Below are 17,858 nucleotides of genomic sequence, written 5' to 3' on the forward strand. Positions count from 1 at the left end.
CCAAAGAACATTCTTTGCCATTTATTCTTTGAAGATTATCTCTTTCAAATATTAGCTGCAGCTATGTCTCAGAGGGTCCATCCGTTGAGTCTAATTTTTGATGACTCGTTCGAGCATTTCGACTGGTAACACGACGCATGATGTTTGGCTCCAAGACCTGAATGGAAGCTGCATTGTACGCATAAATTTTAGACACAGAAAAGAGTCTAACGTTGTGATATCACACGATCTTGGTGACCAATCGACCGGCTCAAAACGTGAAATTATCTGCTCACCGAAGATTTCATTGAAAAAAGTACTTTTACTTGAATCACCCATTATTACTCGAAACGATTTAGGCAATATATTTAGCTGCTACCAATAACAGTAATATTTATAGAAAACGGTTCGCGCAACATTCGGGCTTGTCTAATCAAAACGATCCCTAACTTATTTCCACCTAGGGACTATCAAACAGTTTTAGAAAAGAAAAAAAACGAGAACTGTGAACGAGCTCAACTCATAACTAGAACTGAAACACATATAAAAGTTCAAATTTCACATAATATGACAGCTTGACACGACTCACTCGTGATCTGTCAAAAAAAAGGTTATTAAAATAAGTACCTCTACTACTACTTACCAGTTCATTTCCAAAAAGCGCTACTAGACATTTCTATTAAAGATCCTATGAGTTTCTAAAGACTCAATTTATAATACTAACCGAAACTCTTGGGTACTTTGGATCCTTCAACTCTTTCTTCCGCAAAGACCTTACGAGTTGCACCACATATATTTGTCAGTTTCCGCTCTAACCCTATCTATGCATTATAGTTACAGTGGCTTGTCTTGCTGGTCACTTACTCTTACTTCTTTATTCGTTTCTTTGTTAATCTTACAACAAAAGTAAAACCTCAACAGGGTGATTTTAAGAGCTTGAGACCTAAAATGCAAAACCACGTAACATCAAATAAATCCAAATTGAGATTTTTATTGCTTACGATTCACTACATCACATTAAATACAAGTATAATAAACTTTAAAGCTTCCGCTGTCATTTATAACCAATATATAACCTATATATAACCATTTTATAACCAAAACTCAAATTTTGTTTCATTATGAGTGGCTTCTATTATATTGTTTTTGCTTCGCCTGTAAACGAAAAGTGATTTTGCGTTATTTTTCATTTTAAGTGGCGATATATTAATTCAGATGATCCAGTGCTGGTTTGGAAACTTAATTATATGCGCCAAACCAAACAAGTACTCAAAACGAAAAAGCTTCCAACGTACAATAAAATGCAGCTACGGAATAAGCTTTTGCATAAACTTAGGCGCAAAAATATCAAATACAACGCTGAGCAACCAAATTCCTCTTATCGCTCAACACGAAACCGCAAAAAATCAAAATATAAACTTGCATACATGTTGTTGTACTTGTATGTTGCGATGTTGTAATCTTCTTAATGAAATGTTATATTTACAAATCACTCAACTGTCTGTCAAGCGAAGGAAAACAACTATTTTCTAGCTATCATCGTGGTTAATTTTATTATATTAAAATAACAAAAAATATTGTTTATGTGACGTGATTAAAGTCAGTTAGTTTCATTCTATTAATAAAAAAATATTGTTTTTTTTCGCCGTCATTATCAAAATAAATGTTTCTGGCATAAATTGTTGTAATGGATACGAAACTAACTGCCAAAACAGCCGAAGTGATACATTTGGGCGCTACAACCAAAACTATTTTCCAGGATGCGGAAACGCAAAATCTAGCAACGGAGCATAAAATTGATAATAATGACAGAAGTGGCAATAATGCTAATAATGACAATAATAGCAACAATAGCAACAATGGCTACGATATTGTCGAAACGGATAATGAACCTGAAGCATACCCGATTGTGAAGCGTCCCACTAAATCGGAGCTGGGACGTATGAACAGTTTAGATTATGCAGGAAATAAAAATGTAGTGGAAGGTTTGTAAACTAAAAATACAAATTTCATAATTTAAAACATTTATCACTATTTGCAGGTTTGATGGACATTGCACTATTGTCAGCGAACGCTAATCAGTTGCGGTTTTTACTTACATACAATAACAAAGCGCCTACCTTTTATATCAGTCTGGGGCTAGTGAGTGTCTCTTTAGTGCTGCAGGTTGTTGTAGGTCTGGCGCTAATCTTTAAGGTATTAGTAATGTATAGTAAAAACATTTGCTATGATTAGTTGTATGTGTGTATGTAGATGAAATGCAAACTGTTTTTTACAGCGTCACATGAAGAAGAACGATCGACGTTATATCTACATTAAGGAGCTGCTGATTTTTGGCATATTTATTATAACTGTAGTGAATGTACTGATTGCTGCATTTACCACAACCGAAAGCGATGACAAACCATAGGCGGTCCGATTGATCAAATAACACCAAATAACAAAGTATAATGAAATTTTTTAGAAACTAAAAAGACTAATAAAGACTGCTGTTAAAAGTTGAGTGAGTTTCAATGGTTCAAAAAGTGGGTATTATTACTCATTTTTTAAATATAAAAAGATTTTAATTCAAAAATTCCGAAAACTGAGTCGTTTGTACGTCAACTTACGTGACGTCTCAAAAAAAGTGCTCTTGCCCTTGACAGCATAACTCATTATTGCTAGATTTAAAAACAAAAAATCAAAAATAGTTCGTTTGTATATGGAAAAATTTCATTATTGGACGAAGAAAACAACTAACGTGTGATCCAGTAGAGGTACGTTTTTTAAAGCTTTTCAGCCAGATCACGCGTAAGTCGTGTCAAGCTGTCAGGTTGCTTTTGTTCAGGGTTGATTGGCATATCATCATGGAAACAACTTTATCAACTTTATTACGAAAGTTTACGTTCTGTACAGAATGTATTTCGCGCGCTCCACTCAACTAATGGTCAACATAATCGGCCTACTGAGCTTACCATTCGCAACACTATCACGCATATTGAGACCCAGCATTCATTACTGGATAAGACTCGACCGAGTAGACCAGGTCCAGCACCCAGTGAAGAAAATATAACGGACGGAGCTGAGAGTATACAAGAAGACCATGGAGAGTCATTCGGCGTGGTTCGCAGGAACTCGAACTGACGTATGAAACGACTTGGCGCCTTTTACGTCGACCTTCCCAAGCCACCTTCTTGAAAAGTTCCAAGAAGATCCGACGTTTTCGAGCCAAATTCGTTTAAAGGCCTTGGACCAAAACAATACGCGTGTCATTCGCCAGTTACCAGTCGAAATGCTCGAACGAGTCATCGAAAATTAGGCTCAGCGGATGGACTATCTGAGACGTAGTCGCGGCCAGCATTTGAAAGAGATAATCTTTAAACATTCCTCACGAATTTTGTATGGAAAACTTTTTTGTTTGACAAAGTATCACCACAAAATTTTTCACATATTACTGTCCAACGTAATGTGATAATACCAGAAGAAATTGTTCAGATCGGAAGACTATAACATATAGCTGCCATACAAGCCGGCTGAACGAAATCAGTTTTTTGTATAAAAAGTGTTTTATTGGTGAAGGGTTGTTGTTGTTTTTGTTGTAACGCCAGAAATTTTACGAGTTGAAGGTTCTTTGCCTGAAAAAATCCGCGTCCGTCCCACTTAAGTAGACTCAGCTGTCGTGGGAACGGGTATTCTAACTTCGGTGCTAATTTCGAACAAAAATAATAAATTTTGTATTTTTTGTACTAAAAAAAATCTAAAAACATATATATTAAAAACTTTTTCATTATAATTTGTTTATTTACTTTCTTTCTTTTATTTATATTTGTATATTTAAAATGTAATAAATGCACATATTTTACAGACTACATAAATTTAACTTATAACAATGGGGAAAGGTGTATAAAAATAGTTTTAGAAATTTGCTTTCAACGTTACATACGTATATAATAATATATATGTATATGTTGATATGTACATATATACAAGTTAATCTGGTATTGAGCGCATGACTTTGATCTTGCAGCATCACACAAACAATACACTAATAAATGCACTGTAGATTTCTGTTACGATATTGCACCTGCCTTCTAACTGGCATACAACAAACAAGCTGTTGTAACGCCATCATTTCTCACATCTCTTTTCTAGTTTACTTGGCGTACTCCTTCTTGATCACTTTAGCGATTGTGCTCAACTGCATGTTGGTGGTGCCTTCATAGATGGCGCCAATCTTAACATCACGATAGTATTTCTCCTGTGGGAAGTCGCGCGTGAAGCCGACGCCACCCATCCAGTCAATACACTTGATGGTGGCACGTTGCGCCACCTCTGACGCGAAGAACTTGGCCATGGCGGCTTCTTTGAGGAACGGCTTGCCCTGCTCCTGCAAACGTGCCGCATTGTAGGTGAGCAAACGTGCCGCTTCAATCTCGGTAGCCACCGTGGCGATTTGATGTTGCATGGATTGAAACTCATAGATCTCCTTGCCGAACTGCTTGCGCTCCAAGAGATACGGTATGGTGTGATCGAAACAACCTTGCGCGAGTCCCACCATTTGTGCGCCAATACCGATGCGTCCCTCATTTAAGAAACCAGCAGCATATTTGTAGCCATGACCGAATTCACCCAGTAAATTCTCTTCGGGTATACGTACGTTATCGAAGGTTATCATGCATGTGCCAGATGCGCGTATGCCCAGTTTGTCTTCAGGCTTATTCACAATTAGACCGGGTGTATCGCGATCCACAATGAATGCGGTGATGCCGCGATAGCCCTAAGCGCAGGAAAAATTAAGAAAATATATATTTATTTACTTGTATATATATACATATATATTAAAGAATTTTCTATATATGCACTTTGGCAGTAGTTAATGATTTGACTTACCGCTTCTGGTTTGGCGTTAGCGAATACAAGGAAGACGCCAGCCACATCGGAATTGGAGATCCACATTTTTGTGCCGTTAATCACGTAGTGATTGCCATCTTTTTTGGCAACAGTTTTCAAACCGAATGCATCCGAACCAGCACCCGGCTCAGTCAAAGCGAAGCTGCCAGGCTAGAAACAAAAAAAAAAAACAGTGATATAAATTGTAAATATAGAAAAAATAAGTTGAAGTTTGATTAGAAATACGAAATGACTTTTTCGACTACCCAATATATGTATTTACAAGTATTGATATTTACAAGCTCGTTATACGCTTAATTTACAAATTACTAATTGACAGCTTAAATACTTGAATTATATTGCCGGATATGTGGTATTGACTCTCTCTCACAACAACATTTTTTCATTAGCAATATGGATCTTACTGTTACGTATTGTAAATATTTAAGTATGCACTCTATCAGGCCTGTATATTTATTCTATAATAAAGTTTTATAATCAAACGGGTGTCTGTCGAGATTTGTAAATATTTAGTCTGTCATATAATTGAGTTATTGTCAATAACATAAAGTTATTAATTGTATTTTAAGCACAATACTCACATATTCTTGCGCCAACTTCGGTAAATACTTCTTTTTCTGCTCCTCACTGCCGACTTTCATCATTAGAGAGACAACCAAAGTATTGTGGATATCAACTAAAGCAGCAACGGCCGGATCAACCTTTGACAGCTCTTCAACAACTAGTATGGTGGTCAAGAAATTGCAACCACTGCCGCCCAAATCTGGATCAACCTCAATGCCCATTAAACCGTTCTCGAAAACCGCCTGCACCACTGAGGGATCGAATTTGTGTTCCTCGTCCATTTTTTTAACAAGTGGAGCGATTTGTTCTTGAGCCAATTTGGCAACTAAAAATGTTTGAGAAACATAAATTTATATTTAATTAACAACGAAGTGGAAAAATTAAACATAATAATTGCTTAAGTACACATTAAACCATGAAAATGTTAATATGGAAATAGCTTTCTTCAGTTAGCGAAGAGTTGAAGAGTAACGAATCGAACAAACTATGACAGATGCTCCAACAAACGGGCAACATTTTTGGTGCAACCCTGCGCTAATATTGTGACTCAGAGTCTAGGGCTTCTTAGTTTTGTTTTCTATATCTTACTATAATTGATCTTAAGTCTTAAGTTTCAAAAATTCAATAAAAAATAATAATTTTTTATGGGCTGTACCACTTTAATGGGCTATACTCATTAGAGCAGGTCTATTTACAGGTAGCCAAAACACGGAAATATCGGTTATGAGGGAAAATTGTTCTACGGATCATTCATCATAGCCTGAGAGGCTATGTGTCTAAAACCGGTTTCGAGCCGACGGTTTTTAAAGCGAAGTTTTTTAGGGATTATAAAAATTTGTTTAAGCCATATAGCCCGGAATGGAAGATGATACTCTAGCGATAAGCTCCTTCGTTTCGACACCCATAGGTAGACAATGAAAGTAAGGGTAGGCAAAGATCCAATGGAAGGACTAAGTGTATAGCAACATGGCTGTAATTGGCATGTACAAATGACGTGACCTTGCAACGAATAGAAGCAACTGGTGAAGTTTTGGGACCCACAGTTGTAGTACCAAGGAAGAAGGCAAAGACTTGATCTCTTTTAAGGCGTTTACATGCAGAAATTTCTTTATAAACGATCGGATTTGTGGACAGATATTTCATCACGATAATACACCGTCACATTCTGGCATGATTATGACTGACCTTTTTGACCAAACATAAAACACAAAACAAGCGCCAATCGCTCTGTCAAAACTCGCCAAATTTAACTGGCTGCGACTTTTTTCTGTTTTCGAAACTGAAAAATTCGCTTCGCGGAACCGTGACATGGGTCCATTAAAGTCATTCGCTGAAGGCACTGAAAGCCATTCCAGTCAAGGCAAAAAGTGTATGGAAATTGGACCAATTGTTACGCTTGTATTGACTCAAAAGGAGCCTATTTTTATAGCCTTTTAATACAGATTTGTATTAAAATTCATGAAAATGATATTTTTTATTATCAGACCGTGTCAAATTCGCTCAGATGATATGTAATCTCGCACTAAAATGTGTAAATTTATGGATTTAGTAAGTAAGTAATTCGAAACGCAAGTAATTCTAATGTAAATAGAATCGGATCTGTCGTCAGTAGTATGTACGTATGTATGTATTAAATCAGTTTTATTATGAAAATAAACAAGTAATAAATGCACATAATAGAAAATAGTCAATAACATCAATCGAAGTTTTGCGTGAATGAGCTGATCGTGTCACGTCATATGCTTCTCTCAGCAGACAAGCCCACATTTTATGCCTTTGGTATATATACATATGTATATATGTATATAGTATAGCTCAGCGCTTGGCATACCTCCTTTTATACGGTAAACGTGAGCGGCAAATTCTCACTCAAGTTCATATATATGATATGCACAATGTTTGTATGTAAATATGTATGTATGCATATATTATTGGAATTTGTTGGAAATTCATAACGTGGTGGTACACATTGAAATCCAAGCTTTTATAATACCATATATATACACACACACACATACATGTACATATATACACACTTTTTGAGAGCTAATAAATAACAAGTGATAGATATCAGGTAACTACCACAATAAATATTTCTACCCTGAACAGGGTATGGTGTTGCGCTTGCCACAAAGTTTGAAACAACCAAGAGGAAGATCCGACTGAACCCTACAAAACATATATCTTTGAGAAATCGCTTTAAAATTTTGCACACTTCCTTTCGACCTCGGAACCGCCGATATCGAACAACTATAGTATATAGCTGCCATACAAACCGAACGATTAAAATAAAGTTTTTGTATTTGAAAAACAAGAATTTTTTATTTGACAATATATTGTCTTTATAAGAAAAAATTTGATAAGATATTTTCACGAAACTTTACATACATTGTTTTTAAAGACAACACTATATTATTTGAAGAAATTATCTACATCGGATAACTATAGCATATAGCTGCCATGCAAACTGTACGATTAAAATAAAGTTTTTATAAGAAAAACTTTTTTATTTGACGAAATATCTTCACCAAATTTGACAAGAATTATTTTCCAAGACAACGCTAAAATATACAAAGAAATTTTTCAGATCGGATGACTTTAGCATATAGCTGCCATGCAAACTGAAGGAAATTGTGAAGGATATTCCTGTATTCGGTGCAACCGAAGTTAACTTTTTCTTTTTTTTTATACATATTGACAAAAAAAGCTGTGTTCTCAAAGAATACACCCGAACTAGCCGCAATTAATGCCAAACGGGTAGTAATGAAAATCAGTTACTCTCCAGTCAACCCTTTTAAAAGCTGTTACCAAAGCATAAAAAGTGCTCTGTATTCATACTTGTATAAATACAGGCCCATTATTTATATACTCAAAGAAAAGTGAATCGCACATTTCATAAAAAAGGCACGAATGTACATATGTATGCATGTATGTATGTCTGGTATCTTATTCTCTTTTGCCCAATTGTACTCACACACACTCATATGTTGGTACATAAACTGATTAGATTGCTTTCTTGCTTTGTTGACTATATTTATATTCATAAATATTTAGGTACACACATATGCTACATACTTACACATATGTGTATGTGTATGTGTAGATCAATATGTATAATATAATTTAACATTTCTATTGATGTGGCACGTGTATGCATACACGAATACGATACAAGTATAAATAGACCGCTGTGTGTGTGTAATTATAACAAAAAACAGCTTTGCGAAGCGTTCGGACCAGTTCTAAAATTCGCTTTAGCGATGTTTATTTGGCGGACAAGTGTATCAGAACAACAACAGCGGCGTCGTCGTTTGACTTGACAAAACATTTGTCGCATATACATACATATGTGAGTATTTTTATACCCTAAACAGAGTGTAATAGGGTACCCACGAAGTCTAGCACTCAGAAGGTTTAGCGGAAATCTTATAAAGTATATCGGGGCCTGAAATGCAAAACTACGTATCGTCAAAAAAATCAAAATGAAATTAATTTTATTGCTTACTACGTCATATTACATATATATATGTATCATAAAATTTTAACCTCCCGCTGTCGTATATGTATGTATAACCTATATATAACCATTTTATAACCAAAACCATTTGTCGAAATATCTTTTTCTAAGTTGGTATGACTGACAGTGACATCTGCGCCAAAGGTCACATCAAAATAATCGTTAGTGTTTAGTATACGTTTGTCTTTCTGAATATTAAGAAATTCCATTAAATTTTGTGTGCGGAATCAAATTTCTGGTGCCGAAACGTTCAGAATGTTGGAAAAGGTCTTCGGTGATAACTGTTAGTCGCGAGCAAGTGTTTTTGATTGAAATCGCGTTGACGATGAAGCACGTCCAGGACGGCCATCAACATCAACTGATGAGCAACTTGTCAATAAAATGAAGGAATTGGTGCTTGAGGATCGACGATTAACATTCAGAAATCTTACTGGTATCGTTGATATATCGGAAGGATCAGTGAAAACCATTTTGAAAGATAATTTCGGCCTAAGAAAAGTGAAAGCACGCTTGGTTCCAAAATCACTCAATGTTTTCGAAAAAAACGTCACGTTAACGTCTGTGAAGCAATGCTATCCGACTACCAGGATGTCATGAAACTGGCGTTGAGTCTTGGATATATGAACAATATTAAAAGTTAAATTTTAAAAAGTCCTCTGGGAGTGAACTGGAAAAAATTATCATCTAACGAATTAACCTTGATTTTTCGTTTTATGAGAGGCGCCGAACCCCTATTTTTTCAAAGACAAATTTCGAATAATTGCTGCCGTTTCCGTTCTTTTTTTATGAGCTCAAAACGATCTATAAAAGTTTATGCAGATTTTTTTTGAAATACGTTTTTAACACTGTTTTCTTCTGATATGTGTATTTATATGCATGAACATATATATATACATACAAGTAGTATATATTAACTTTTTCTTTTGTGAAGGCAATTGTCGATCAAGATAACCAAACAAAGCGTGTTTGCTTTCCTTTTAGTACCTGAAATACTGAAGACTCATGCATGTACGAAAACGTAATTACAGTTAGTCGCGATTTTTAACTAAGACAAGAAAAAAACCCGAATACCCTTCACGAATAAACAATTCTATAAGCCAAAACTTGATTTCGATCGTTCAGTTTGTACGACAGCTATATGCTATAGTGGTCCGATCTCAATCAATTCTGCGGAGATTGTACCGTTTTCTTAAATAATGGCCGTACCAAATTTCGTGTAGATATATGTATGTATTTACAAATAAAAATGTTTTCCATACAAGGATTTGATTTCAATCGTTCAGTTTGTATGGCAGCTATATGATATAGTAGTCCGATCTGAACAACTTCTGCGGAGATTATACCGTTTTCTCAAATAATGGTCTGTATCAAATTTCGTGAAGATATATTTACAAATAAAAATGTTTTCCATACAAGGATTTGATTTCGATCGTTCAGTTTGTATGGCAGCTATATGCTATAGTGGGCCGATTTGAATAATTTCTTCGGACATTAAACTGTTTCTTTAAATAATAGTCTGTACTACATTTCGTGAAGATAGCTTGTTAAATAAAAAACTTTTCCATACAAGGATTTGATTCCGATCAATGAGCAGCTTCTAGGGAAGAAAAGGACGTTTGCAAATTTTAAGATCAATATCTCAAAATCTGTGGTTTTTTAACTAGTTCATTTTTATATACAGACAGGCGGACATTACTAAATCGACTCAGCTTATGCTGTTTAGTTTATAAAAAACTATATATAACGTATTATATAGTAAATTATTAAGCATTAGTTAAAAGTAAGTAAGTCTTATAATTCCTAAATAAATAAAATTATTATATTATAAGTCTTTAGATTCTTAAATAAATATAATTTTGTCAACTTTCCAACTACGAATTGAGGCGCTGATCACTCTTGCTCACGCATATGTGTTGTCTCAATTCAACTCTCAAGGAAAGTGCCGAACATAACCGCATGCCAGACACGCACATCCAGCGCACTAGAACAGTACAACACGGAGACGTTGACAGCGGCGTTCATTTAATTTGCTCTATCACAAGTGTAACGCTTTTCAAATTATTGTATGCAATCTGAACCGCTGACTGCTTGTGAACAATGCAACACAAACGTAGGTTGGAGGAACTGTTACTAATTATCTATAATTTTGCTACCTACTGCGCCATATTCAATTAAACATATTTTAGTTTTAATTAAATTTGCATGTTCGAAATTCAAATTCAAATAATGTCAACACAGATCGGAAACACATGGTATAAATGGAAATGGATAAATATGCGGCATAAACGGCGAAAATTCGCAGCGCTACGGAACAGGATGCGAACCCATGCCTTCAAAATTATTACAAATTTATTTACAAGTGTTGTTCGTAGCTTGTTATCGGCCTCGGCTAACAATGCCAACTTATAACACTCGTTTATTAAGATACTTGAAACAAGCAACGCCCCCTAGCGGTGAAAAATACCAACTAAATTTGACGATGTGGACTGTTTCCTCTTTTCTTTGCGTAGCAATAACAGAAATGGCTGTTGAGAATAACAAAACGAAAACAAAGCGGCAATGAAATTTTTAGAATATTAATTATATTAATATTAATATATATACATATATTATATTAATATTTTCGTCGTTTGCTATGGAAAAAGAATAATAAAATTATTGCCTGTCGCAAATGTTATTCCATATGTAGGTAATGAAAAGCAAGAGGAATATGAAAAAAATACCTATTATTGTAAATTGTTAGAAGCACAAATAAATTATTGATGCTGATGTATATAAACATATACACTTACATATGTATGTATACACATATGTACAAACATATGTATGTATATCCAAGTTGTGGCAAATATGTGGGCATGTTTACCTTTATGGCTGGACTTTAGGTACAAACATATGTATATACGGATGTATCTACCTGTGTTTTATATACATATACATATGTATGTATGTATGTACATATGTTATGTATTAGAAGATACATATTAGTTTGTACATAACCAACCGGCTTAGATAGCGAGCGTGCACAGCATTTCAAAAACACAAAAACAAAAAAAACAACATTAGAATATCCACAGAGAACGTAGAATAATTTATTTTACGTGCTCTGATAGCCCTTTTATAAGCATACTTTTGTTCTAGAAATCGTTGAGGCAGCATTGTGTTTATAAAACTTTAGCACCAGCTAAGATTTTGGAAGTTATGTAACGTTATCAATAGACAAAAAGCAAGATTAGTTTGTACAATCACGTACATACATACATACATACATATGTATGTACACAGTATCTAAATATGTATGTATGTATATACAAATGTAAGATTCCGACTATGGCAACAAAAAAATGCATTTAAAAGAATGTATGTACATATACATATACATATGTACATATGTATGTACATATGTATGGAAAAAAAATTTATATACTCAAAATTAATTAATCAAAAATTATTGCTATATTCCAGAAAAACAATATTTACATATATGTATGTATATATGTATATTCACATTTCTGCAACATATATGTACGTATGTACATGTTTATACGTAGCTCTTCATGTACAAACGTGTACGCGCACGCAGGATAACCTTCATCTCCACCATTTACTGCTATTATATACGGATACAATAAAAGGTGTCATAATTTACTCACCGGTCTCCTTCATTACGCGCTCATCATCAGTGAGGACAGTGAGTGCTGACATGGCACCTGTACCGCTGGACATGCATTGCTGCTGGCGCAGGACTGTGTTAGCAACCTAAATGAAAAATATTATTTGACGACAGCAACGAGATTTGATTTTATTGTGTTTCAATTAATTGAACAAAATATGCGCGTACATACATATATATTTATATGTGTACATCTATATATATTTATATATGTAAGTATATGTATGTACATACATATAGACTAAACATATTTTCTATCAACTGTGTATATAAAGTATGTTGTCACGCATATGTTGTGCGCTTTTATCGCTTAACTTACCATACGTAAAGGTATTTTTCTCAGGTAATTCATTTTCCTTTTTATGCACAACTGTTAATTTTTAATTAAAAAATAAATAAGAACTGGACGATACAATTTTGGAAACAACAGCAGCTCTGAAACGATCAAATCGAACTGAAAACAACTGTCTGATTGCAAGATCACTTAAGCGAACTAATTGAATGTGGTATTCTTGATCACTGTGCAATTGATAGGAGTGTTGCTGAAACCACAAGTCAAATAGAGTTGCCGCTGTTAAATGAAGCTGTTAGCAACATGGCTGGGCACATGTATTATAAATATTAGGTAAATGTGTCAATATATGAAATAGGCAAATATGTATGTTATGTATGTTTTTTTATGCGAAAAGCTTTACCCAGAGATACGGCTCAGATCAAGGTTGCAAATAATTTATAAAAAAATTAAAAAAAAAAAAATTAAAAAAAAATATTTAAATGAAAAAAGAAAAAAAATTAAAATTAAATTTTTTTAAATTTATTTTTTTTTAATCTCGTATTTGGCATAAAAAAGTTATAATAAACTAAGTTATAATAAATTAATTTTTTTTTAATATTTTTTTTTTTAGTTTAAATCTCGTATTTTGAATTACAAAATAAAAAAATATTAATTCAAATGTTAATTAAATTCTTATTTTTTTGTATATTATTATTAAAATACTGGTTTGAAAAAAAATTAACACCAACAAACGTATTAAAAATGTATATTTAATTAATTTTATTACCGCAAAATTTATTAAAATCTCTCAATTGGTATTAAAAATTGTATTTTTTATTATTTTACCTAATTTATTTTTAATTAATGTTTAATACCAAAAACCGAATTATAATTTTTTTTAATTTGTTTTAATACAAAACCAGTTTAATTTCTTAACTTGAGATTAAAATTCCATTTTATAATACTTATTATTAAATTCAAAAATAACAATTCTTAATGTATTTATTTATAATTAATGTTTAATACCAAAAATTAATTTTAAATTTATTTGTAATTAATTTTTAATACAAAAACCATATTAATTTCTCCATTTGAGATTAAAAAATTAATTTTACTATTAAATTAAAAAATAATAATTTATTAAATTAAAAAAATCTAATTTATATTTTTTTTAATTAATTTATTTTTCATAAAATTTTTAATACCAAAAGCTGAACTAAACATTAAATTTAAAATTTTTACTATTACAATAAAAAATTTAATTTTTACTTTTTTAATTAATTACCTTTTAATTTCATTTTTAATGCCAATGCCGATTTTGGTATTAAAAATCAAGCTTAAAATTGTAATATTGAATTAAAAAATAAAATTTTAATTTGTTTTATTTTTAATTTTGTTAACTAATTTATTTTTTATAAATTTTTAATACCAAAAATCGGCTTAAAATTTTGGGATTACAATAAAAAATTTTTACTATTACAATAAAAAATTTAATTTTTACTTTTTTAATTAATTACCTTTTAATTTCATTTTTAATGCCAATGCTGATTTCGGTATTAAAAATCAATTTTAAAATTGTATATATTGAATTAAAAAATAAAATTTTAATTTGTTTTATTTTTAATTTTGTTAACTAATTTATTTTTTATAAATTTTTAATACCAAATTCGGCTTAAAATTTTGGGATTGAAAATTAATTTTACAACTTTAATTATAAAATTAACCGGAATTAAAAACTAAAATTTTATTTTTTAACTAAATTATTAATTTAATTACAAAAAAATTAAAAATCAATTCAGAAACTTTTAATTAAAAAATGTGCAACCCTGGCTGACGTATAACAACAAATTCTAAAAAAAATCTATAATCTCCAATACATACGGAATATTTAAAAATTGTGTTCAAATTAAAAATCCTAGGCAAGGGTTAACAGTGTGCTGTTTTCTTGATTTTTTAAATTTTATTTAAATTTCAAAATTTTATTTAAATTAAAAATTCTTATGCAAGCATTAGCAGCTTCTTGTTTTGCAGTTTCTCATCAAAATGTTCTCACATAAATAATAATATTAATAAATTGATAAGTTCTGTAGCATATTAATAACATGATTGAGCCTATAAACGGCAACAGCAGCTAACTTCATGTTAACATACTTGTTTGACGTTTCACCAAATTTTTAGTACTTCCGACAATTTGATTGTCAGATTCCTTCTTTTTGTTGTTTTTACGCGACTAGTTTGGTGTAAGTTTTGCTCCATAAAATTTTTATAAATCTCTCTCCATCTTTGCGGCAAATAAATTATATGAAATGAAATTAATTTACTTAACGACGTAGATGAGTAAATTTTGCGAAATTCCTACTATTTCGCGTGCTAATATTGTATTTCATTGCCTACCGCCAAATGAATCTTCAATATGTGCCTTGCGCGAAACCATTGAAATTTCCCAATGAGATATGCGAAAATTTAACTCTCTTCTAGTTTGTTCAAGTTTGTGCCACTTTGAGAAGCAAATATTTACATTTGGAAATAGTTTTAAGCATATTGTTACGGTGTTTCTATTCAAGTTAAAGATATTAACTTTTGTTGTTTTTTACAGGGTAAACAACAGCGTGTGCAACCATGAAACAAAACAAATTTGTCACCTCTTCGCGCAGGAAGAACCGCAAGCGTCACTTCCAGGCTCCCTCACACATCCGTCGTCGTTTGATGTCGGCTCCACTTTCGAAGGAGTTGCGTCAAAAGTACAATGTTCGCTCTATGCCCATTCGCAAGGATGATGAAGTGCAAGTGGTGCGCGGACACTTCAAAGGTAACCAGGTGGGCAAAGTAGTGCAGTCGTATCGTAAGAAATTCGTCGTGTACGTCGAAAAGATTCAGCGTGAAAATGCCAACGGTACCAATGTTTATGTTGGTATTCACCCTTCCAATTGCTTGATTGTCAAATTGAAATTGGACAAGGACCGTAAAGCAATTTTGGACCGTCGCGGCAAGGGACGCATGGCGGCATTGGGCAAAGATAAGGGCAAATACACTGAGGAAACTGCTGCGCAACCTATGGAAACAGCCTAAGCATTTGCAGTTCATCTTTATAAGAATACCACTTTAGAATAAAATAAATCTTCCTTTCAAAAAATGGAAAGTGATCGTTGTTTTATATAAATGTGTGTGTGTTTTTCAAAGTTATTTAATATTGGCTAGTAATGAAGTCTGAAAAACTAGGTAGCCGGTTGTTTCCATAAGCGTAAACCAATAATTTTTTTTTATAAAACAAATAACGCCATCAATTAGTAAAGTTTCGACTTGACAGAAATTTAAAAAATATATATATAATTGTGGCTGTAATGGCTATTTTTATTGACCCAGTTCCAACCGAGGCTACATGCAGTGACCATCTCTTGGAGATTCATCTAAAATCAATCGGACAAAAGAATCTAGTGCCTACTCAAAACATGTTTTTCCTTAAATAACTAATTGGCTCCAAATTATAAAAAATCGAAATTGGCATTCGATCAGGTACTAGTTTTTTATGTTTACAAAAAAAAAGCTGCCTACATTTCATTGAAATCCACCGAGTGGTCTTCGAACTACCAGTTCAAAAAACATAGATTTGAGAAAAAAGCATATGAAGTCTTACACGAACTTTTTCAACCGCCCATGAACATTTTGCTAATTATCAAATAACTTGAAAAGTATTTGTTTGAATAACTTCAAATTTTCAGAGAATATTTGTAAAATATTATACTTAAATGTTAAAAAAATTTTTTTTTGTAAATTTTTACTAAACCTAACTTGAACGAAAGTGTGGTGGCGCTATTATAATGACGCGGAGTGTATGTATCATTCTTATCGATATGAGAATATCCGTCATACATATATCGATGTTGATGTAAAATTATCGACTTTATATCCTCATCACTGAGCACACACATTGTAATCTACTGATTGATTAGTTAGTTTTTGTACAATATTTAAAGCAGCTTTCTTCAAAAATGGAAATGATGGTAAATACTGTTTTGTTATTTGAGAAGTAACTATATACTACAAATCTAAATAATGGAAAACAATTTTAGCAAGGTGCCTCATTATTGTCGCGGCCCGCGGAGGAATTCGGCAATGATGAGCTGGTTGAAGAAATGTGGGCTTTAAAGGCAATGGATCACGCTGAAGTATATTTCAATGTAAGTATTAAGCAGTACTCTTATAATAATAGTTATGGCTTAAGAATGAGTATTATTTTTGAATTGTTTCATTGAAGCTACTCACAAGCGTGCACCCTTCATGCCTGCACCTGACCCCATATGATGATCAAATATACCAAGCATTTCGAGAAGATTTTCCTGATCTAAAATTAGAACTGATAACGGATGATACGCTGAAATCAGAAGATGCTAAAATTCGTTGGCGCACGTTTGCGGAAAAATTCAATAAATTAGATGATTACGCTTATGGTACATTAATACGGTCCGATTCATCCAAAGAATTTTCACCCGAAAATTCACTACTTGTTGTACGTATACAGTTTTTAGCAATCGAAATTGCACGTAATCGCGAGGGACTAAATGATGAAGTACATCGTAAATTTCGACCTCCACCACGAACCACAGTTGCGGAAGAATTGGTGCCGGGCGAAGTGCAAGAAACGTAGATTTTAGGAAAATAGAAATATAACTAATCAATGGCATAGATATATAATAATATATATATTTTATATTTTCATAAGTGGGAAAAATATACAAAACAAACAATACAAAACTGTGCATGCTAAAGCATGTTTTTGTATGGAAAACTTTTTTATTCAAATAGATATCTTTACGAATTTTGGTGTGTATTTTTGTCGTAGCCAACGATGCAATATCCGAAGAAATTGTTCAGATCGAAGTACTATAGCTGCTGTACAAACTAAACGATCAAAACAAGATAAAGATTTCATAAAATTTGTTCTTTCCTTTTTAAATAACCTT

The 17,858-nt window shown here is 32.7% G+C and overlaps 4 protein-coding genes across 4 annotated transcripts; 3 read left to right on the forward strand and 1 right to left on the reverse strand.

Annotated features, from left to right (window-relative positions):
- The first annotated feature begins 1,301 nt into the window (after positions 1–1,301).
- LOC126761557 (ninjurin-B) lies at positions 1,302–2,482 on the forward strand. The gene is made up of 3 exons (XM_050477858.1): positions 1,302–1,964; positions 2,021–2,175; positions 2,258–2,482. Exons 1-3 carry the CDS (start codon positions 1,667–1,669, stop codon positions 2,387–2,389), a joined length of 585 nt encoding a protein of 194 aa, XP_050333815.1. The 5' UTR covers positions 1,302–1,666; the 3' UTR covers positions 2,390–2,482.
- A 1,246-nt stretch (positions 2,483–3,728) lies between these two features.
- On the reverse strand, positions 3,729–13,117 carry LOC126761556 (short/branched chain specific acyl-CoA dehydrogenase, mitochondrial). The gene is made up of 5 exons (XM_050477857.1): positions 12,943–13,117; positions 12,604–12,709; positions 5,451–5,758; positions 4,849–5,019; positions 3,729–4,735 (listed from the first exon to the last, which is right to left on the reverse strand). Exons 1-5 carry the CDS (start codon positions 12,973–12,975, stop codon positions 4,112–4,114), a joined length of 1,242 nt encoding a protein of 413 aa, XP_050333814.1. The 5' UTR covers positions 12,976–13,117; the 3' UTR covers positions 3,729–4,111.
- A 1,925-nt stretch (positions 13,118–15,042) lies between these two features.
- LOC126762085 (60S ribosomal protein L26) lies at positions 15,043–16,036 on the forward strand. The gene is made up of 2 exons (XM_050478580.1): positions 15,043–15,137; positions 15,494–16,036. The coding sequence occupies exon 2, from the start codon at positions 15,517–15,519 to the stop codon at positions 15,964–15,966; it is 450 nt and encodes a 149-aa protein (XP_050334537.1). The 5' UTR covers positions 15,043–15,137; positions 15,494–15,516; the 3' UTR covers positions 15,967–16,036.
- Positions 16,037–16,788: 752 nt separating this feature from the next.
- Positions 16,789–17,714, forward strand: LOC126761156 (protein PBDC1). Its single transcript, XM_050477112.1, has 3 exons — positions 16,789–16,898; positions 16,968–17,075; positions 17,153–17,714. The coding sequence occupies exons 1-3, from the start codon at positions 16,887–16,889 to the stop codon at positions 17,540–17,542; spliced, it is 510 nt and encodes a 169-aa protein (XP_050333069.1). The 5' UTR covers positions 16,789–16,886; the 3' UTR covers positions 17,543–17,714.
- Positions 17,715–17,858: the final 144 nt, after the last annotated feature.

The sequence above is a fragment of the Bactrocera neohumeralis genome, chromosome 6, assembly GCF_024586455.1.
Source record: "Bactrocera neohumeralis isolate Rockhampton chromosome 6, APGP_CSIRO_Bneo_wtdbg2-racon-allhic-juicebox.fasta_v2, whole genome shotgun sequence".
Classification (NCBI taxonomy): domain Eukaryota; kingdom Metazoa; phylum Arthropoda; class Insecta; order Diptera; family Tephritidae; genus Bactrocera; species Bactrocera neohumeralis.